This window comes from Candoia aspera, chromosome 2 (assembly GCF_035149785.1).
Source record: "Candoia aspera isolate rCanAsp1 chromosome 2, rCanAsp1.hap2, whole genome shotgun sequence".
Classification (NCBI taxonomy): domain Eukaryota; kingdom Metazoa; phylum Chordata; class Lepidosauria; order Squamata; family Boidae; genus Candoia; species Candoia aspera.
In genome coordinates this window covers 82,385,786-82,409,287 of record NC_086154.1, presented here as the reverse complement: position 1 = coordinate 82,409,287, position 23,502 = coordinate 82,385,786, and the positions used below count along the sequence as shown (strand labels likewise).

At 38.7% G+C, this 23,502-nt stretch overlaps 1 protein-coding gene across 2 annotated transcripts in view; it reads right to left on the bottom strand.

Moving 5' to 3' along the window:
- Positions 1-23,502, bottom strand: part of ARHGAP26 (Rho GTPase activating protein 26) — a 258,395-nt gene that overhangs the window by 74,849 nt on the left and 160,044 nt on the right. For both annotated transcript variants that reach the window (XM_063292357.1, XM_063292358.1), the window contains exons 15-17: positions 11,851-11,935; positions 5,069-5,127; positions 2,117-2,222 (exon numbers count right to left, since the gene is read on the bottom strand). In XM_063292357.1, the coding sequence (XP_063148427.1) occupies positions 2,117-2,222; positions 5,069-5,127; positions 11,851-11,935 (250 nt within the window). The remainder of the gene's footprint in view (positions 1-2,116; positions 2,223-5,068; positions 5,128-11,850; positions 11,936-23,502) is intronic.

Sequence of the window (23,502 nt, the reverse complement as noted above, 5' to 3'; positions counted from 1 at the left end):
CTCCCACTTCAAGTATCCATTGCTCAGTTCTTGGCATCTACTCAACATGACAGCAACTTACTTCACAGAGCAGAAGTGCTTCTGTTTGATTTATGAGAATACAAAGATTTGTGACTGACAGGAAACCATGCTACTTCACTCACTCATATACCATATGGTGTGAGTTGAACTTTTTCCCACACCATACACTCACAGCAGTCATTAGGTAAGAGCCATTATAGCAGATGATAAGGCGGCCTTTATCTATGAAGGTCAGGTTCAAGGAGCAGACAACTATAAACAATAAAATTGCTTTAAAACTAATTATTAAAAAATTAACAAGAGTTAATATTTTTCACATGGCTGCTCAAAATTCACTGATTCAAGAATGGGAAGTTTCAGAGAACTCTGAAATGTTTTATTTCCCCTCTTGGTAGACTAAGCTACTGCATGAATGATGCCATTCTGGAGACTGTTTGGTGGTTTATGGAAGTAAATCCTGCAAGCTGAAGGTGATTTCAGACAAATTGTTCTTGCTTTTTTATATAGTATCCTTGCTAAGTTACATCAAACATCAGTCCTTCCCCTTCATTTATCCATATATATATATATATATATATATATATATATATATATATATATATATATATATATATATATTCCACTGAATCATTATACATACATGTCACTATCCCCATCTCTCACCAACAAAAGCCATGGTCAAGGACAGAATATAAATAAAAATTAGTAATTTTTTCTTCCCTAAAAAAAATAAAGTTCTGAAACTTATTTTTAGAAACAGGGAAAACATGTCATTCCTCCTAAATTAACAGAATTTAACATTTCCTTGGACAATTATTTCTATGATGTGATCAGGGAACAGGGGCAATGATTTGAGCTCTAAATAATTTTATTAAATTTTAAAGATAAGTATACTCCACATAGAAACATGCATACATATTTACTTCAATCAGGATCTCTTTTTGGCAAGATCTATCCAGTTAATAAAGCTGAAAGATCAATCTAAAATCCTTTACAAGCCTTAGTTCTAAAACATTTCCTATCTTTATTTCACAAGCCCACACGCTCCAATTACATACAAGCATTCATTCACAATAACTGTGGATGATTAGGGCCTGTTTAAAGCAAAACAGACTTAGTTGGCAAAAACACTGCCATCAGCCAGGCTGCCTGAACAACAAAAATCTGCATTTTCCAACAGGTATGACTAGTACGACTTCGTCTGTCCTCAGAAACATTTAGAGGAGGGTGGCACATCACATAACTGACACACAGTTGCTTAATCATTCCAGATTTTTTCCTTTTTAAATGCTAAACAGAAAAGTGTTTTGGCAGTTATAGTAGGGGAAGGCATTTTCATTTCTCTGAGTCATGTAGGTCTGTTTGGCCACCTATAACCTACATGTCTATCATTCCCATGACAAAATGTTCATAACGGTAAAAATAAATTATAAATATGACTGTAGATTAAAAAGGGGGGTTGGATCGATGATATGCAAAATATGTTTTTGTAACAGTAAATGTTGCTGTTGTTCTTCTTAATAATGTTTTTATTGGTACACAGACTGATAGGACAGTGCCCAACTGGATCATCTTACTACCTTACATTAAGAAATCCATCACAACTGCCATATGATCTGAAATTAAATTTAATTGCAACAGATGTACAGTATAGTCTCCAACTGCACTGAAAATGCTGTGCAATGATTACATGATACAGTGTTTTTTTTTCAAAAGCAAGGAGAGGGTCCTTGACCTTTTTCACCCATTACAAAACAACTGGCTAATACCACAAATATATGTGAAGAGCCTGAAGAGGTATTATATGGGGATTCCAACTTTGGTATTAAGAGAGGCATACATTCTCCAGCATAGGCAGGTGCTCTACTAAAATCATTGCCAGTAAGAGCTATTATTGGTATGGATCATCAATACTAATCTGATTGAGTCACCTCTTGTTATGCCAGGGAATGACTGGGAATCCTGTCCCTCTACCAAGAGAATAATTCAGAATTAGAGCTGGGGATCAGGAAAGGCATCTATCCTCTTGAGTTACTTCTTTTTCCATTTGAAACCAGCAGCAAAGCAAAGAGTTTATGAAAAATAGGATACTTACTTTGCCAAGTGATTCATGAGTAAGTGGAGCATCTGTCTGTTTTTCTCTGGAAGTCTGTGTACTAAGCTATGGATCTCTGAAATTCTGGATTCTTGATTCTCTAATTCTGCAGCAAGACGAAAAAATTTTTTTAGAGCAGTATGATTTTGTGATTCAGCTACCAACTTACACAAAGCAAGCTGAAATCCACAAGTTGCTTTAATTCTACTAATAAAATATGCATACTTGCCCCCATTCACAAAAACTCTCTACTTGTATCAAGGGTTGTTACATTCAACAAATCTATTTCAAAATGACTTTAAAAGTCTAGAACCTCAAATGTTATCTTAGGAAAGTGCTACATTTGAAGACAGAAGTTGATAACATGGATATAAAAGTGTCTGAACAATCAATTCCAAAGGACTGGATTTTACAAATGCTACTTGCATGTTATAGAAAAGTAGCAGACTTATTGCACTGACCACTTCCTTCCTCTATCTCATTCTGAACTACTACGGCCAGGGGAAGATGGCAGTAGCAGTTAAAACCTCTATTTTTGTTCAACGAGGAGCAGGCTATCCCAGTAGAAATAATGGGACTTGTTATCCCAATCCCAGTTCCAGCAGAAAACGATGTGACAACTGTTGTAGCTAAAACCTGGCTCACCTAAAGCACCTAAATCACTCTGAAGATACAGTGTAATTTTATTTGCGTACTTACAAGCAAATGGAATTACATTTGCAATTACAGCAAAGGAATATATTGTTTTCCTATAACGTTCATCAGTGTCATTCAGTTCAACAACACTAATGTGCTTTATCCATTGTTTCCTTATGTATTCCAATGATAAAAGGAGAAAAGATAAAATCCCAGGTCAGTCAGAACACACACTCTTTCTTCCAAGTCCCTTCAAGCACAGCCTGCATTGGCACATACAGTCTTCAAGCCCTCACTTGCATTTAGAAAATCGGAGAAACTGATTAGACGTATTCAGAAAGAGGGAAATTGTCAATTGTCAACAGGCATAGTGGTTTCAAAGCAAAAGTCCCTTGCCTCTGCGAGTACCAGCTCCAGGAGAACAAAACTGAAACAGGACAATCATATCCTGCTTGTGAGTCCTCAAAGTGTAGGGCTGTTCACCTACTGTCTTACATTCATAACCTCTACAAAAACATTACTAAAATAAATGCATTCCATTACTTATATGATAACAACCTATTTTTATCATATAAGAGGGGGGTAGGACAGTCTCATTTGTACATGTGTCTGTGTTCTTTCTTTCATATAAACACAAGGATCTCCTTTCTACACCTCAACGTAATCAGTCCACAGCGATATTCTGCCCCCAAGCATTAGCAGCCAGGAGTCGAAAAAACATTACCTTATCTTTCATAATCCTTTCTATTGTTTGTACCTAATACCACCTCCATCAATCAAGCACTAGCTATTTTTTTTTTGCAGAATACAAGAGATAAAAGTTAAATGATTTCTATGTGTTTCTGTCCTTCCACTAAGCTAGTGTTGTGAAGTGACAAAAAGGCTGAGTATGAATTTTCAGTTCAAATCTCCTATTTACTATGAAGTCACTTAGACAAGCCACTCCCTCTCAGTCACGCATCATCTGGAATATGAAGATAACAGTACTGACTTAACCCCCAGAGTATCTGAAACAGTTAGAATATACTGGGAAGCACTTGGAATATTTTTTTATCTGTAAGCTGCTAAGACTCACTTATATATTTTATTTAATAATAAATAAAATATTCACAAGCTTGTTATGATAACTAACAGTTGTTCTCATCCTAAGATACTTCTTCGCAATCCAATCAAGTGAAACACACCTTTTAATTTTCCATATTTTCATATTCCATATTTGTGGCCTTTGCTTCAGAAGATCACCATCTTCCAACACGTAGGCTATTAATGATGGAAGGTTTTTGGAAAAGGAAAGGCTGAATTCCCAGAAATGACAGGCATAACACATAGGATATTTCTGAGGTTTTACCATATATCCCTAAACCTCTAATTCAAGGGTCTCCATGGGCTATTATTTATTCATGTCAAAATGGTTCCACGTTGCACAGCTTTTGGCCACTGAGGACTAATTGACCTTTTTTTGCGAGGGTGAACGCACACAATCTGTTCTAACTAGCTGCAGTTTTGATGGAAGGAAGTTCCGGGAGTTTAGAATACACAGGAAGCCCTACAACTTCCAGGTATCCATCCTGCACAGAACAGGTTAAGGTAGCAGGAAGTTTGGGCTCAGGAAATCTGTTTCAAGTCCTGGTTAACCTGCAGAGTAGCCAAGAGCCAGTAACTATCTCCTCAGCTAAGTTGTCTCATTGTTGAGAGAACAAAATAGGATGACTTCATCTAACAGAGGCAGTAGCCATGGCAATAGTAGCAAAGAAAATAATATATTCTGCAATGGATATATTAATATGCGACCTAACTTATATTATTCTTCCAGCTCCCATACTCATGTCAATATACAGATCAACTTGTGGATATTTTTTTAAAAAAACAAGCAGAAAACAGCTTGTTTCTTGAAAAGAAGGCAAAAGGCGAAGTCATTGTCAATGTTCTTAAAGGAATTAATACAGCCTTAAATTCTACTGTTCAATTTTAAATTTAGTATTAAATATAAGTGATGAAATAGCATGACCTGATATATGCCTGAGTGATTTCTTGTCAGATTTCACTCTATAATTAAGGGAGACATCCTTTCCCATGAATAACTGCAATTATAGAATACTATAAAACTTCAAGTTATTAAAAATAGCCATATCTATGTTTCTTGTGAGTAATGTTTCCATGCTATCCCATCACATTTATTTTAATGTGAGCAAGCTCTAGTTAATACACTCTTGTACAACATAACACCTATCCCCAGAATTTACTAGAATCTGTTCTGTAGCACTCATATTTTTTAAAAAAATAATCTCCTTGAAGAGATTGTCATAAATTGCTTACTTGCTGCTTTGATGAAGCTTCTTTGAAATTGATACATCATGAGTGGCCCAGGGAGCATTCTGGAATACAGATTAAAGCATAGACAAATAAGAGCAATAAAGTACTTGGCAAAAAGAATTGTGAGGAGAAGATAAAAAGGATTCCTTTCATTCAAAAATTCAGCCATATTTATTGTTTGTTTGTTTAATTTGTATGCTGCCTGACTGCCAACAATTCTGGGTGGCTTGATATCAGGCTAATAGTCTTATATACTTATGATGGTGGTTTAATTCATAACTGCATAAACTACGGTTATCCTAAAATAAAGCTGTTGATCACTTTCAAAAAGTAGTATACGGTTGATTCTTTTACACCAGAAAACATTGCTTTTTGTAGCAGGATAATCAAAGTATGGAACAGACCAACATCAAAGGCCAGAGGTTAGCAGATATAATAAGTAAGATTTCAGCAGAGGGACTTACTTAGCATTCTTGTACTACCAGTGTATTTTCTCTGGAGAAAATAGCCATTAAATAAACGAAAGCAGTACTGTAGTGCACTTTTATAAATGTCTACCCCAAGAATACCAAATGTTTAAGAAAGACATTGAAACTGCTAAATAAAGAGGAATAAATGTGATAGAAACTCCTTTCAAATATACTGTGGTAACAGAAAGTTTGTGAACCCATAGCTACACATAATCATTGAGAACTGTGCTCTACAATATTAGAATTTCATCTAAGTCCTCTTAATAGATAAAGAGATGACAAAAAACTGTCTACAGTGTCATGTCTTTACTGAACACATTGAGCCAACATTCACTGTTGTTGGAAAATTTCTGTGAAGTTCTATGATAATTAGTTGTTTTACAAGTTGAGTCATACATTCTGATCAATGATGTGACAATAGGGGAGCCTTCCTTTATTAAAAAAAAAATACACACACGGTCATCTTCATTGCACAAATTCATAAAAGTGAAATATGCCCCAATCCAAAGAAATCTCTGCAGACCACAAACAAACAAACAAAGGTTGCTGATACTCATAAGATTGGCTAGGGTATAAAAGATTGGTAAAGACTTCAGCCTCCAGCAATTTATCATCAGGTAGAGTGATATAGTGTACATGTGGAGAAAACACAACATCACTAATTTCTCCAGGAGTGGTCATCTTCCAAAAGCAAAGTGACACTCCAGGAAGTCACAAAGAACCTCAGGGTAATGGCAAAGGATCTGCAGGCGATTATTGCATTGACTGATGTCAGTGTTCATGAGTCTACCACAGCCTTTCTCAACCTTCTGACCCTGGGGAACCCTTGAAATATTTTTCAGGCTTCAGGGAACCCCTGCACATTCAGGCTCAAATATAGGCCAGAAGTTACAAAATTATTATATTTGTTTCATGTGTAGGCCTGCATATATGCATTAACAGTGTTCTTAAACTAAGAATAAAGATTACCTCTTTAATATGAAACCTGTGCTTGTATTTTGCTGCACAAATACTCAATTCTGGGCCGAACGTGAGATAAGCACACATGAATTTCATCTTCAACGGAAAGAAGACAATTTCTGTCTTTGCTTTTGATTCTTGTTAAATAAGGAAGTTTGCTCACATATATAAGAAATTAACAACTGCAGCAAAATGTTCAATACCTTCCTATGAATGGCAGAATACTCTTCTTTCACAGAAATCTAGAATGTGTCCATGGGCAGCTCAGTGAATCTCATCCTGAGTGTACGATCAGACGGCAGCTCACAAAGTTCTTCCTATTCCTTCAAAGTGAAGTTCTCAGGCTCAGTGGAAGATGAAGAGAAAGGATCCTTCACCCAGTCATACATTTGTGTTGAAAGGGACGGAAAGTACTGATCAATTTTGTTCTGCAGTACTTCCAGGTTTTCAATTAAATTTGAGACTTTGTGGTATCCTTCCTCACTCTCAAGACCAAGCAGCAGTGGAAACATTTCAGTATTTCCTTTTGCAACATGATTTTTCCAAACATTCAGTTTTCTTTTGGATCCAAGAATATCGTCACTTGAAGTCAAACATTTTCTCCAGTGCCTTACAGAGACTTGTTCAGCTGGTTCATGTGATGACAGATATTCGCTAAGTATGCTAGTTTCTGCAACCATCCTCCATCTTCAAAGCACTCAGCAAAATACTATTTTGTCAAAAATACTCTTGCAATTCTGCCTTCAGCTCAAACACCCTGTTGAGAACTCTTCCTCTGCTGAGCCACCATGTTTCCGTGTGTAACAAGCGACTTATGTGCTCTTTGTCCAGGTTTCCACACAGTTTTTTAAATGTGGAGTGAACTGGTCTTTGTTTAATAAAGTTAACCATTTTTGTAGCATCAGCCAGAACTTTTTTCATTTCATCTACAAGAGTTTTTGACACCACCACCTTTCTGTGAAGAAAGCAGTGTGTTGTGACAACATCAGGATTTTCTTTTCTTACAAGAGAAACAAAATCTCTCATGGAGCCAAACATCGATGGAGCACCATAAGTACGGAGGCCAACACAGTTCCTCCACAACAGACTTTTTGTTTCCAGTTATGAAGACAAAACATTAAATACATCTTGGCCTCTGCATGTTTCATGTAGTTCTTTGCAGCAGAAAAAGTATTCTTGAATTGCACCATCATTTACAAATCTTACAAATGCCATAACATGACATTTATTGGTGAAATCTGTTGACTCATCAACTTGGATAGAAAAGCTGTTGTTCTTCAGTTTATCACACAAAACCTCTTCAGCATCATGTGACATGTCATTAATACACTGACTTATTGTACTGTTTGACAGTGGACACATTTCAATTTCTTGTACTGCATCTGGTCCTAGCATTTTTCCAACTATTATTTTACATGCTGGCATGATTACTTTCTCACCCAAAGCGTGACTTTTCCTTTGCTGTGTAATAAGTTCTGCTACTAAATAACTTGCTTCTTGGACTTTTTTACTGATTGTCATTTTATTAACAAAAGCTTTACTCTGTTTGTACTGTGATTCCAATAGTCGTTTAAAATAATCAGAACTTTCTCTTGTCATATGGTGGTGATTTGTAGTTAAGTGTCTTTTTAATTTTGCTGGAGCCATTGCTGTATTTGTAAGTTGTTTGCCACAGATGAAGCACAATAGAATAGGACAATCTGGATCATCAGTCCATGTAAAACCCATTGATAAATAGTTTTCATTGTAAAGACAGACTTTTTTTGAGTTCATTGATATACTAGTGCAGGGAAATGCCTGAGAAGATTTAAATTCTTCATTATCATTATTAAACTTAGCAGTATTGTCCATTCTAGAATCCTCCTCTTCTCTCTCCCACCTCCTCTTCAAAAATAGCCCCACTGGACCCTCAGACATGACTGAATAAATGTGTACAAAATTTATTTAAAATAACGGGACAAAATAACTACAGGAAAACTACAAGAAAACTTCCTGCAATATATTCCTCCCTTCCTACAATATATTCCTCCCTTCCTACAATATAACATATAATATAACCTGTTATCAACAGTCTCCCCTATCTCCTGTCAAAAATTAAGAATGGATTCAACCAAATAAACACAGTCCTACAGCACACTACCAGAGAGCTCAGAAAGAGTTGTAACTAGATTTTTGTTTGGTTTCTGCTCATCAATGTGAGGGCATGTCGCCCAAATTTGAAATAGTTTTTTTAAATAATGATCCCCCAGGGAGCTCCTAGTGACCTCTTGCAGAACCCTAGGGTTCCACAGAACCCCAGATGAGAAACCCTGGTCTATCATAAGAAAAAACATTGAAGAAGAGTAGTGTGCATGGGAGGATGTGTGTTAACTTTTGGCCACTCTCTCAAACAAAGTAACATTTCCACGCAAGATTCTCAACCAGCCTTAAAAAAAAAAAGAGTTTTATTAAGTTGAAGTTAAGTTTACAGGAATTTCACTAGTTAAATTATACCCATACAGAGCTTGAAATATCTCAGGGTGGAGACTTACTCCATTTCTTTTTAACGGCTTCCTGTGGAGTGGCAAGGAGGAAGATTTATTTGTGGATAATGGATAACCTTGAGCTGACTGATTACCAAACCATCCCCTGAATCTTTATCAACCTCTGAACTAAGAAGTACAATACTAAGGAGGAAACCACTGCTCTCCAGAAAGAACACTGTTGTGTGCCTCAAGTTTGCCCAAGACAATCCAGCAGACTACAGTGCTCTGAGATAGAAATGGAACTTCCTGCATAATTGAAAAAAAAAATTATTTGTAGAAAACGAAATGCTGCATTCCAACAAAAAAATTGACAACCCAGCATTAAAGCATGGTGGTTGTTTGGTGCTGTTTTGATCCTCAGAACCTGGAGAGATTGCAATCATTCCGGGACCAGTGGATTCTTGTCTGTGTCAGCAAATTCTACAGGAGAACGTCAAGGTATCAGTTCATGAGCTGAAGCTTAAATGAATGTCAGTCATGTAGCACAACAATCATAAATACAAGTAAATCTACAAAAGAAAGAGGGTAGGAATAGAGAGTTCATATTTTGGAATGGCTGAGTTTAAGCACTGACTTTAACCCAAAGGAAATGTTGCAGCATGATTTGAAGAGAGCAGTTCATGCAAGACAGCCCCAAAATATCAATGAATGGAAGCAGTTCTGTAAAGAGGGATGGGCCACAATAATGCCAAGTTGATGTACAAGGGTGATCAACAGGGAGAGGAAATGTTTGATTTAAGTCTTTGTTGCTAAAGGAAGTGCCACTAGTCACTAAATCTAAAGCTTCACATAATTTTTCCAACAAAAAACAGTGAATGTTGGCTCAAAATGTTCAATAAGGTATAAAACAGTGGTCTGGTGCACTGTTTCTTTAACCTGAATCTAATTTTTAATGAGACTTAGATGAAACTCAGATCATCACAGTAGTGCATGATCACCACTAGTTCTAAATGGTTCACAGCTTTTCTCACAGCTGTAGGATGTAGAAGTATTTCGCCTCTTTATTTCTCACAATTACTGATATTAAGAGAAGGCTGAGCAATAATAGAGATCTGGGCTTGTTCTTTAAATAGAGGGAAAGTAAGGTGGGGACAGCAAAAGAGAAGGACCGACCATGACAGATTCAAATTACTAACCAGCTTCAAATATTATCCAAAATGTTTGCAAAATATTCATTCTTTATGAAATAGTAGTTTCTTGTTGTGGATACTGTTAATAGCATTTCTAAAAAGCACTTAACATCCCCCCTTTACCTGGAAAACTCAGGCTTATGAATAGTAAATGTACCCTTCTAGATGCATATATCATATGAATTAAGTCAAACAGTTTTGGCTCCTACCTTTGGATACAAGCAGCAGCAATTCAACAGTGGATCTAATTATCCAGAGGCCTAAAGCAGCTCCCCATTGCTGAATATGTTAAGTGGAAGCTGGGTAGCCACCTACTGGGACCACTTTTATTTGGCCTAAATTCAATGTCCTAAGTAGCCCCTTCTAGTTCTATGATTTTATGATTACATCGAATCTAATTTAACATCTGGTTCTTGCTCGCTTTCTACTAGCAAACAACATCCACCTGAGGCATGATGCAGGCTAGGAATGTAGAACCCCAGGTTCCCCATGGATTAATTTGGAATAAGCTGAGCTTCCCTCCACTCAATACACTGAGGAAATTCCAAGCAGTCCACTACTCTCCTTTACTGGGAATATGAAATATAAAGTTTCAAGCCCACTCCTAGAAGTCTCCAACTTTTATTAACCATCCTCTCACCAAAGATAAGTAACGCCTCTAGTTTGTTATTTGTTAACAACAAAAAGCTCTGTTAAGATTAAGATCTTCTCCTCACACCTCTGAATGATTTATCCCAGCTCTAAAAAAGCCTGTCAGAATGTGGAGAGGGTAGAAAAGAAAGCTAGATAGGAGGTGAAGAGATTATTGGTTATTCTTCCTCACGCTTGTTGTTTATGACTAGCTGCCAAACAAATCTTTGCATTCTCTTTATTGCAGCATGATTAATAGTAATAAATTACATTATTCTCAGAAACCGTCAAAGGAAATAGCGTGCTTCTGGCATAATGTCCCCCTCCCCCGTCGTTTCCTGATTTTCCTAGACTAGTGCTCCTCTTTCTCTGGACTTGGAAGCTAAGCAGGATCAGACCTGCTTAGTACTTGATGGAAGACCTCCAGAGAATGGCCAGGACTATAAACATCCTGGAACTATTTCTACATTGTGGCTAAGAAATCTACACGTCCATATCAATGAAGTCACCAGGAATCGAGCTGGACTTGAAGTAAACTTTAGCTTTAGTGCTCCATAGAATGACATCATCTATCATCTATCTATCTACAAATAACCAGGTTTTACAGCAATATTCTTCTCATATTTTAAAATACAACCATAAATAAACTCAATCTAGGTCTTGATCTCCTGCAAAACCTCATAAAATAAGAATGTTTGAGAAGGTAGAGAAGAGTTGCTTTCTAAACCTAAAACCTAAAAATATCCTACAGAATGGCTGCTTGAAAATCAGAATGCTGTGGGAAATAGTTAACATTTAAACCTTGACTACTGAGATGTACTGCAGTGAGGTTTTAGAAAATTATGCTCATGCGTAATTCTTAATAGGAATGATTAGCCATTAAAGTAGTTTTTATACTACAGAATACAAAGATTGAAGAACTGATGGAATTTTTTAGACTCAAGGTCACACACAAGCATGCAAGGGGATAGCTAGGAAAGGAGACTCTAAGCAGAGTCCAAGCATCCTTCATGAAGAGTAGCACTGGAAAGAAAATAGGTATAAATACATATGACAACTTCCTCACTCACCTTAAATAAGTTTTCAGTGCGCTGGTGATTGTTTTAACTTCCCACTCTGCACAGATGTCATCTTCTGTTTCAGCAGTTTTGGGATCTAAGGAGAGAGACACAAATGAGACCATAAAGGAAGGAAGAAAATCTCATTCATTCCAGAATATCCACTATAAATTTATTGAGGTCTACCATATTTGGGGTGCAAAAAATCCAGGTGACCTCTAGATGGGACCAGAGTTATAGTTTTTTGTTTTAATTTTATTTTTGCAGTCATCTCATGGTCTTCTGGATTTCTGTAGCCCAGATCTGGTAGCTACATGGTTTAATATGATTTTCTGCACTGCTTGTACATTCTTCCTGTTGCAGCTTTACAAGAGGTTGGTGCTGTGTTTATGGATGCAGCTACATAGAAATAAAAAGGAACTTGATTTGAAGTGTGCTTCTTTGGCTGAGAGATGTATTCTGACACGATGGTTCCTCATCTGCCTGGACAAGTGTAAAAGGCCAAGAAAGAAAGAAGGAATCAGCAGTCCCTTCCAAAACAACCTGAATTGATTCCAGGAAGTCCCTCCGGACTTAGGACCATTGTTTTTATCTGGCATTAAGAGTTTGGAGAAGCTCAGCAGGTAAATGGGAGAAAAAAAATGCAGGCAAAACAAGGATGGGGAAACCAATTCAATACCTTCAATTTGCACACAGTATCATAATAGTTGGGCAAAATAAGCCCACAATATCACATATACATGGGAACAATTAAACCACAGTTGGAATCCATCAATCCAAGCCCAAAGTATAACTGGAAAGAGAGAGAGAGACTTTAAATAAATCAAGACGAGATTGGCAATACTCTTCATTATAGTAATTCTGACCTAAACTAATCCCATATTTTCATGTCACAAATGATTCTGTCTAATTTCCTTGCTGGTAGTTTGGTAGTGAGCACATGGTCATGGAAATGGAACCAAGAGGTACCAGGTTGGGTTACTAAATCTTCATCTATTGCCAACAGGAAGTTGTGAGTTTCCCATAAGCTCTTACAAGAGGAACAAACTGACAGAATGCATTGCCAGCCTCTTTCCCAGTGATCACACAGATAAACCAAAGGTGTGGGAGAGAAATGGAAGGGCAAGGGGGAACAGAGAACAAGTAAAAGCAGCAGCACATAAAGCACCATCCCACAGGAAAACATACAAGGAGGCATACTGCTGTTCCTTTCTTTCTTAGTCCTGCCAACCTTCTTGCCCATTCTCTGGCCCAACCTAGACACAGAACTACCTGCCTGAGGGATAGCTGAGAAGCCTACCTAACCCACAGCCCATGACAGTCCCCCAAACTGCCCATGAGAAAGAAAATATAGGTAGTCCTCATTTAGTGACTGCCTTATTTAGTGACCATTCACAGTTACAATGGTGATGAAAAAGTGACTTTGCAACCAATCCTCTTATTTATGACCTTGGCAGATCTGTAAAGCAAAGCTGAAGTAAGACCATAAGCACAGTGGTAGTTTCAATTAGTGACCGTTTCACCTAACGACTGAGTTGCCAGTCTCAATTGTGGTTGCTAAATGAGGACTTCCTGTAAAGTCTTTAATGAGGAAGGAAAGCAGCAGCAAAGGAGACAGAGAATCATTCCCAAGCACAAGTGCCATCATGCAACTGGACAGATGGAGAAAGGGAACAAGAAGAACCCACGCAAGTTATGCAGGGCACATCCTTCACATCTAGAACAATCACTTAGGGGCTGGAAAACAGGGCAGCTGACACACACACACTATATGGGAGAGGCTTTTTTTTTTTTTTTTTTGGAAAGCAGAAGATTAATGCCAGCATGGGGTTAACTCACTAGTTGTTTTAGGGGCCATTACTCTGCCATCGGAAAATTTAGGGGGTTGTCACAGCATCTCTAAACGTCTGCAGAGCTACCTCCTTTCTTCACCCTTTTCCCCTTTAAGTTCCTATTTGATGCCTCATATGCAGCTCATGGATAAGGGGTATTGTTGTAGGGGTATAGTTACGAGAGATCTCAGGGGGCACTTCCTCACAGAAAGCCTTGATTAGGTGACCATCTCCTTGAAGCTGTTTCTGTTGGTCTCTTGGATAATTTCTCGTGCCGGTGGATCCTGAAGCAACTAAGGTAGGGAATATCTGAACAGTTCCAGGAGTCTCTGTGGCATAGCTCCTGGGCATGACTGGTACCCCCATGGCTGGTTGATGGTAGGGATGGCTGGGATTTTATACACCATGGCCTCAAGGGTATGGCTGTCAGTTATGGTAAGTCTTCTGTTGAATGCTACTGCCAACTGCCTATCTCCGGTTTAGTCCAGGAGGATGGTAGCTAGCTAATCGTAGTGGCATGACCCAATCCTTTTGTTCTATGTGGTGAATTCTTTGAATTAGTGGTTAAGGTAACGGGCTAGAAACCAGGAGACTGAGAGTTCCAGTCCTGCCTTTGGTGTGAAAGCCGGCTGGGTGACCTTGGGCCGGTCACCCTCTCTCAGCCCAACCCACCTCACAGGGTTGCTGTTGTGGGGAAAATAGGAGGAGAAAGGAGTATTAGGTATGTTCATCGCCTTGAGTTATTTATAAAAATAATAAAGGCACGATAGAAAACAAACAAACAAACAAATAAATAATAAAGTGTCTTCATTGTTTTTATATTGGAACAGACTTTGCCTGTTGGCGTATGCAGTAGAAGCCCCTTTTGTTCATTTTTAGCCATAATCCACATCATGATACTATCTTTTATCATGGACTTTTGGTGTGCTTCATGCACCTCTTCGTAAAAAGTTTGACATGGATGGTCTGCATTGTTCCACTTTTGCTTTGTTCCTTTTGGAGCATGGATAGGAACAAGTCCTGTGTGGATATGGACTGGGGAATATGGTCCCCAATCTATGATAACTGAGGTGGGGGGACGGATTCCCTCTGTGGCCCCACTCCCTACTTTGAAATAGCTGATGACTGGGGAGGGCTCAGAACACCCAGAGGGCTGGGTGATCTGTGGAATATGGATTTCCTTTGCATCCTGCAACAATGACAGGAGAATAACCTTTGTGTGTCTGCATTCTGTTGCTTCTGCTCAGTGATTCCCTACCCATTTGAGGGAGGGGTATTTTGGTTCTGCTCTGTGAAAACAGATAGTTCCCTTCCCCCTTCTTGTTTTGTCCAGATGAAGCCCTAAGATCTTCAGGAAGGAAGTGACTATGGCAGGGCAGTTTTTCTCATCCTATGCTGGCATATTCCCAGGGAGATCCTGAGCTATTTTGGTTCTTGAGGCTATGGTTGTGTGTCTCTATTAGCGTGGTTCATTCATATTCAGGAGCATGTGGGATTCTCTTTTATTGATTTTGAAGCTGAAGCACAAGAAACTCCACTGAAGGGCTTTTCCAATTTGCTGGCTGTAAACACTTGCTGCTGCCAGCAGCTTGATAGGAGTGTGGGATTCAGTTGGCAGTGCAACAGTCCAACATTATCTAGGGAGGTACAGAGACTTTGCAGGGTGGAAGCACACTTTCAGAAACGAAATAAGAATCAACATTTCTTAGACCCTCTTATAAGCAACTGAAGCAGTTAGGCAGTAGTGTGGTCTAATGGAAACACTGATCAATCAACCAAGGATACCTTATATAACAGCTGGGTAGCCTAGATATGGATGTGCCATGTCCATATTAATCTGCCTCGCTGCATTCCTTGCAGGGCTGATTCTAACCTAAAAGTTGATCAGCAAATCTCTCTCTCACACACACACACAAACAAAAACCACAGAGAATCAGTTTCTGTCATCCTCTGGCAGAAAACTGAAGGGAGGAAGAAAGAGAATGCATATGGAGCTCTGAGGTGAAGACTGGAGATGGACCCACACCCACTGAAATCTGATGGTTGTGAGAAACAGGTGGCACTTTGCAGTTAATCTGAGAAGGAGCAAAGCCTGCTGCTCAGTATCACCAGGGGCAGTTCAGTTCCTGACCTGTTTTTGTCTTTTTCTTCATCTGGTCGTGCCTGGCACCCACTCTTAAGAGGGTAAATACTCAATCCTGCACTTGAGAACCACACTGCAGCGGGAGCAAAGCTTGCCTACCACTCTTCACACTTGGTAGCTCAGCTTCCACTGGCAGGGAATTCCCTGGGAGTGCGAAACGCAAGCCATCTCTCCACCGACACCCTGCCAGTCACAATGAGAGGCATTCTGCTAATAATAAGTAGCATGTCTGCACTGTGTCAAGCTATGTGAAACAGTTTGCGGATGAATCATTTCTGGCAGAGCAGCATGTAGACTTGTAGGCTTGCCCAGGGTTGAACCATGCTAGACACAGCCCTGCTAACAAAATAAAAAAATAAAAGTCTGCCTCAACACAATGCACACACAGAAAGTACAACCACTCATACAGTGGCTGCATTTTGTTTGGATTGTGCAGGAGGAAACTAAGTTTACACACTGCTGTATAATGGGCCTTTTGCTCAGCAGTATGTCAGCAAATTATCCACTGAGCTGCTTTACCCAGTAGACCTTAAGCTCACAACTCCGCAAACCTTTTGCCAGATGAGGGTTCAGGTCAGACTGACATTTGCTGCTGGAAGGCAAGGAAATTCTGCTCATGAGGTTCCCAGTGGCTTGCAAACCAGAAACATCTGCAAAGAGGCTCAGGAGGCCTGCTAAGTAGAGTTCAAGATTAAGGAAAATTGCAGCCAAATGTCTTTATCTTTGCTAGTCACTACAAGGTATGTCTCAGGAAAGAAAAGGAGATTGGTTTTTAGTGCTGAATGAGCTTTATGGGTAAGAGGTTGTGGTAAGCAAAGGTAAAGATATAAATTAGGCAAGCTTTTTTTCAGATATTGCACAATGTATACTGAAAGGCTAGGATGAACTGGGCAGCTATTGTCGCCTGATGCCCTTGCATTCTTAGAGTTTTTCTTCTAAATATAAACCACTATTTTGTACTCTACTCTGAAATCACATTAGCTCTTCCAACCATTCATGTGAACAAATTCTGCTGAAATGTTAGCTTTCCCTGAATGATCCAAATTTCAGCATAATTTCAGCTCATAAACCCCAAACAATTTGAAACAGTGGTATGTAGTAGAGGAGCCAAGATGAAGAAGCTGTAAAGTCTGTTCTCCATTCCCTATTCCCTGAACCACATCTTTCATGCTGGCCATTTGGACTTTGCTTGTGTCAGCTTTTCATATATACAATGCAGCCATATCAAATTATAGAGAAATTACTTTAAAAAACAGCTGGGTAACAGAGCTATTTATGGCATTGCATTGTGAACCCAACCATTTTAATAGGCTCAGTTCTGTATCCTTGCCTTACTCAGAAGGCCTTCTAAACAATCTGCTTTCAGGAAAACCTCAGTCACTGTCTTTTGGAATGGATCTTCCCAACAGGCCGAACACTGGGCTATTCTGCAAGCCTTTTGGAAAACAAATTAATCCTGTCTTATCCATGCACCCTTATACTGCCAACACACAAAACTCATTCACAAACACAGTGCAGGCATAAAACATATTGACTTACCAGATCACATGATTTGCTCATCTAGTGTTTATGAGAGCCTGCATTTCCAAGTTAAACAAGTTAAAAAACAAGGATAGCTAGCCTTATAAAAACCCCACATGCAAAATATATCTACCGCAGAACTGTCTAATCTGACTGGCAGTAGTTCTCCAAGGTTTCAGGCAGAAATCTTTCCTTTCCACCCCTTTAATTGGACATGCCACACACTGAGCCCTGGGCTTCCTTGCATGAGCTATACTTCCAAGTGCCAGTCTCTTCCCTCCATGAAACCCAACATTCTTCTCTTTAAATATGCCCATTACCTGTTTTTCTAAGGAAAAGGAGATAAAACTTTAAATGTGTGTAGCATTCTAATCTTTCACACATTTGTGTTCCAAGTTATTTGTATTTATATCTATCAATACATGTACAGCATCTTCAGGGTATGGTCAGATTGCTGGCTTTGTTAGGGGAAGTGCCCTATAAATTTTGGTGCTATAAAACTGCAAACTCCCCCAAAGCCGTTCTGAAGATGCATTGCTTCTTTTTCATCTTTTAAAAACACTGCCCAAAACATTACTTCTTCTTTCATGCTTTCCCTTCCCAGTTGGTTCTCCTTCAGGCTCAGTGCTTCAAAAAAAAGTATCTCTATTTTCCTACATGATTTAAATTTTAAGCTTGGAAGCAGGAATAGTGTTTAATCTAAGAGCCTGCTAAATGATTAAACTAACAGACAAGAAGTACTAGAAGTGTGGAAACAGACTTTTCTACCTAGCTGCTATTCCCTCCTGCCTCATTAACATCCAGTTAGCATTACCTTCATTCTAATGGAGCACTTTGGCTATACCATATATGGAGATAATTTCAGCATAAGGAGAAAATGTGTGCTTTTGTTTTTCAAGCATGGCACAACTATTCTGCTGCAAGTTCATGGGACAGGAAGCTGATGAATCCAATTGGCTGAAAGCCACAATATTGTTCATGTGATGCTCTCAATTTTTACCAGATGTTAAAGTCAATCAACAGGATGACTTATCATGTGCCTTGCTTAGCCTCTGAGGAGTGTCAGGCCACTCACTGTTAGAAACAGAGTGCTAGCCAAGAAGAGAATGGACCTCCTAGAAAACCTAGAAGCCACATTTCAGGAGGCTTTCAGTTTTAATTTGGTTAAAGTCCAACTTTGACTTTTAATGCATTTTACTTATGCTCTCTCAGAAATATATAAGCATGCAGAACAAAAGGATCTTCATTCCTTTGTTTTGCAACACCTTGTGGGTCAATAATCAAATAGCTAAGGTCAGTTTAATATGCAAAATTGGCCTCTACCTACATCCTTTTTTCACCCTCTACTGTTTCACTCAGGAGTATAAGGTCACAATATTGCAACAACAACAGATGTCAAAACTGGCTAAATCCTCTAGTCAGAGTCTGGGCTCTAAAGTTTTTAGCAGCTCCAATAGCTTCTGGACAGACAAATTTGATTAGATATTGGAGACCCCATGTCATGGAAGTACATGTCTTGCTTCTTAGTTGATAACTGCTTTGCCTATTGATGCTTATTTTAAAATCCATGCTCTTCGACCTATTGATTATGTGCCATGAAGTCATTGTCGACTCTTAGTGACCACATAGATAGATTTTCTCCAGGATGATCTGTGCCTAACCTGGTCTTTCAGGTCTTCCAACTGCCACTGTAACTGAGTCCATCCACCTTGCTGCTGGTTGTCCTCTTCTTTTCTTTCCCTCTACCTTTCCCAGCATTACAGCCTTCTCCAGAGAGCTGGATCTTTGCATAATGTGACTGAAGTAGGATAACATGAGCCTGGTCATTTGTGTCTTGAGTAAGAACTTAGGGTTGATTTGTTTGATGATCCATTTGTTTGTCTTCTTGGCTGTCCACAGTATTTTCAGAAGTCTTCTTCAGCACCAAAGTTCAAACGTATCAATAATCTCCCTATCCTGCTTCTTCAAAGTCTGACTTTTGCTTCCATAGAGTGTCACAGAGAATACCATTACTTGCACTATTCTGATCTTTGTAGACATATGACCGCATCTGAATATCTTTTCCAAGACCTTCCTGGCTGCTCTACTGAGTACTAGTCCGTGGCGTATTTCTTGAATGCTTGTTCCATTACTGCTGATGGTTGATTCTAAAAGACAGAAGCTATCCACCACTTCAATATCTTCACTGTCAATTCTCAGACTGATCATTCTACTGTTGTCATTAGTTTGGTATTCTTTATCTTTAATTTTAATCCCATGTTTTCCACTGTGTTCCTTGACTTTTATTACTAGAGCTTCCAGATCCTGTGCATTTTCAGCTACCAGGTGGTATCATTGGCATAGCACAGGTTTTAGATGTTTCTTGCTCCAGTTTTAGAACCATGCTTATCTTCATCCAATCCAGTTCCTTAATATATATTCAGCATATAGACTAAATAAATAACAGGAAGGTATACCGCCTTATCTCACTCCTTTGTCAACCTGGAGCCAGTCTGCTTCATCATGTTCTGTGTGTAGTGGCTTTCTGTATATAAGTTTCTTATGAAGACAATGAGATGTTCTGGGATTCCCATTTTTCTGAGCACATTCCAACAGCCTGATGTGATCCACACAATCAAAGGCCTCTCTATAATCAATGAAGCACATAGTGACTTCTTTTTGGTATTCTTTAGCCTTCTCAATTATCCTGTGTGTTTATTTGGAAAGGAGGATTGAGGCATCACCACCTTTTTTTCCCCTCTATTTTTCATCATGTCTAAGTGCATTGGATATCAAACATTCTATCAAATAACCTCTTTCCCTCATACACCATCTTCACAATCTTCATTCCCTACCTGGATTCAGGAGTTCTGCAACATACCCAGTCTTGGTTTAGTGTTTAACATATGCATATCACTCACATGATATTGTATCAGGCCCTTTCAGGCTATAGAATCTTGAATTATCATCCAAATCTAAACACAGCACACAAGATTTGAATCCCAGACAGAACTGACATATTTTCTCTCTTCCCACAAAAGCTAGATGCCAAATTATTTAGTTCTCTAGCTAACATTCCATGTCACCATCACTATTCAAGTTCAGAGGCTTCACTACTATAAGTACAACGTAAGATGTGGAGATTGTAGCTATCATTATCAAGACAAATGCCACCTATTTTTTTCAGAAATGTATTTTGGCTAGAACTTAAATTAAGCTGGATAACAACTATTCTTGGTTTGAAAGGTTAGACACCTGAAAACTACTGCTGGAATGCAAAAATCTGCTGCAAGGGCCTCAAGAGAGGTCGTTTTTCAGGATAGAGTTCCAGAAAACAAAATGATGTTGTGCAAAGGATCTCTGTTTCGAGACTGTACCCACAAAAACTGCCAGAGGGAGGCAGAAATCATTTTAAAAGGATCAGATTAGTCTGGAAAATGATCTGAGATAGACTGACAAGAAGTCATCGGATTCCTCACTGAATTGCCAAAACTGAAAAGGATGTCTCCTATGTGGCTCTGCCAAGAGGCTGTCAACAGACGGTCCAACCTGCCTACTCTCAGATTTATTTTTAAATTTTGATGAGAACCAAGTATAAACATTCCTGAAGATGCCACCATGAAGGAGCAGGCATAAGAAACTCCATGAAGCCAGTTACGATAGGCTAGAAAAAATACCACAGAACCAACCCCTTAACCAAATCAGGGATGTAGGCAGTCACCTTTCAAATGAACATGCATATTTTCCCTGATATTCTCCTCCTTATTGCACTGTGGTGAGTGGCCACTTTCCAGCACTTTCCTTTGGGCAAAAGAGAAATAGAAATGTCACTTCATCTAACCAAAGGGAATGCATAGTTTGTAGAATTCCAGTAGACGCAGCATAGTAAAACTCACTTTCCTTTTAAATTGAAGAAAGACCCAGAAGACAAATTAGAGAAAGTGGAAAAACTAACTGTAATGGGGAGAAGGAATGGCCTTGAGGGACAGGAGGAATGGCCAATACGAAGACAATGGTCAGATAAAAGAGAAGTGAGTCTGGGGTAGTAATGTATCATGAGTAAACATCTCTGGGAAGAAAAAGGAACGGGGGAAGCACATTCAGACTTGCAAGTTTCTGTTACTATAGCTTTACAATAAAAGTAGTACTGACATACATGACATTGGATTCCTAGTCTGATTATCTTGAAGGGTCTCCCCAGGCTCTTTCTTCCCTCAAAGCATCGTATTAAAAACCTTTTGTCTCAGGCTCTCTTAATGGAGCAAAGGGTTAAAGCCACTCGACCAGCCCGAAGTAGACTCCACGTTCATGTTCTCATGTGTAATCTAATCTTGGAAAATCATATTCCTAAAATAAGAGAAAAAATATTGTCCATACTATATTAGGATGGACAATACTAATGAGTGTCCTTCCAAAACAGAATCCCTCTGCAGATATTAGACTAGTAACAGCATTCTACCTTCAGAAGGAAACTCAACACACACAAGTAATCTTATCAGAAATCGCTTCCATGGTCTTTAATAGAGATCCTTGATATATCTGAATAACCTTGGAAATATGTGCCTTCAAATCAGTTTTGACTCCTAATGCCTGCCTGGACAAGTCCTGCAGTTTTCTTGGCAACGTTTTTGGAAGTGGCTTGCCAGTTCCTTCTTTCTAGGACTGAGAGAGAGTGACTGGCCCAAAATCACCCAGCTGGCTTTTTGCCTAAGACAGAACTAGAACTCACAGTATCCTGGTTTCTAGTCTAATGTCTTAATCATGACACCAAACTGGCTCTCATGCCAGAATAGCCTACATTAGAACTTTTTCACCAAACCATACACAGGAGTAAAAAGGATTGATGTGTTTTTTCAGAACTTTTTAATTTGGTGCGATAGTTTCTGTCCAAAGTGAAAATTTGGCAGACATGTAGATTATTGTCAAGATTCAAATGACTAGCTCAAGAAGTATAATTCTGATAAGTCTCAAAACTAGTTACTTATAATGCCAGAAGTTTTGTGGGAGATTACCTTCACAAATTAAGCAATACTGTCCCACTTTACTATATGTGCTATAGCTAAACAGAGAACATTTTCTTCCATGTGTATGTCACATATCTGGAAACTATTTATTTATTATAATAAACTATGTTAAACCACACTGTTTTGCCAGGGTTGGAATCACTTCTTTCTTTGTCCTTAATCATAGCCAGAATGAGGATTAACTACATGTTTGCTGTGCCATATAAATCAAGAACTGGGATTAATTTTTACTTATTTATTTATTTAATTTTTATCACACCTTTATTATTTTTTATAAATAACTCAAGTGGCTAACATACCTAATACTCCTTCCTCCTCCTATTTTCCCCACAACAGCAACCCTGTGAGGTGGGTTGGGCTGAGAGAGAGGGACTCTCTCAGCCAGCTTTCATGCCTAAGGCGGGACTAGAACTCACAGACTCCTGGTTTCTAGCCCAGCACCTGAACCACTTATAGCTTATACAGTAGCTTATTCAAACAAGCCACATAAATTTAATAAATACATAAAATAAAGATGACTTCTCAGCTTGTGGAAATAAGTTGCTTTTCCTAATGTTGGCAGCCTATTCCCACCATCTGACCATTGTTCTTTTTGTTTCACTAAACAGTACCTTCAGGTATTCCTGCATACAGCAAACACATGTGAACTGACTTTGCTCAAGAAGACACAATGCATACGTCATAATCATATTCACAAAACCTAGTAAATAATCCAACTAAATAACCAGGTTGGTTTCTTTATATACATTTTTATAACATGGATGACACAACAAACCTCAATTTCATCACAAAAACCCATGTTTGAGAACCTACGTTGGTGCTACCAGGTCCAATCAGGCAAAATGCAATGTCCAATGTCCTATTTCATGTATAGGCAACTTTGTGGGCCAGTGGGCATATTGGCATATTTTCACTTGATAACAAATCATAGAGCAGCAAGTCCATCTAGATTGGTGTGTCCAATATCCATTCAGCAGACGGTAAACTCTTTACCCTCCCCAGTATTCTCCAAGTTGACCTTTTCTCTGTGTTAGTGGTACATTTCTAAAGAAGGAATTTGCCTGAAATCACTCATAATTTTTATTTTCTAAGAATGATTATGGGACCTATGTAGTGCCCAGAAGTATTCTTATAAAATGATGCTAGAGCTTTGCAATTTTCACTT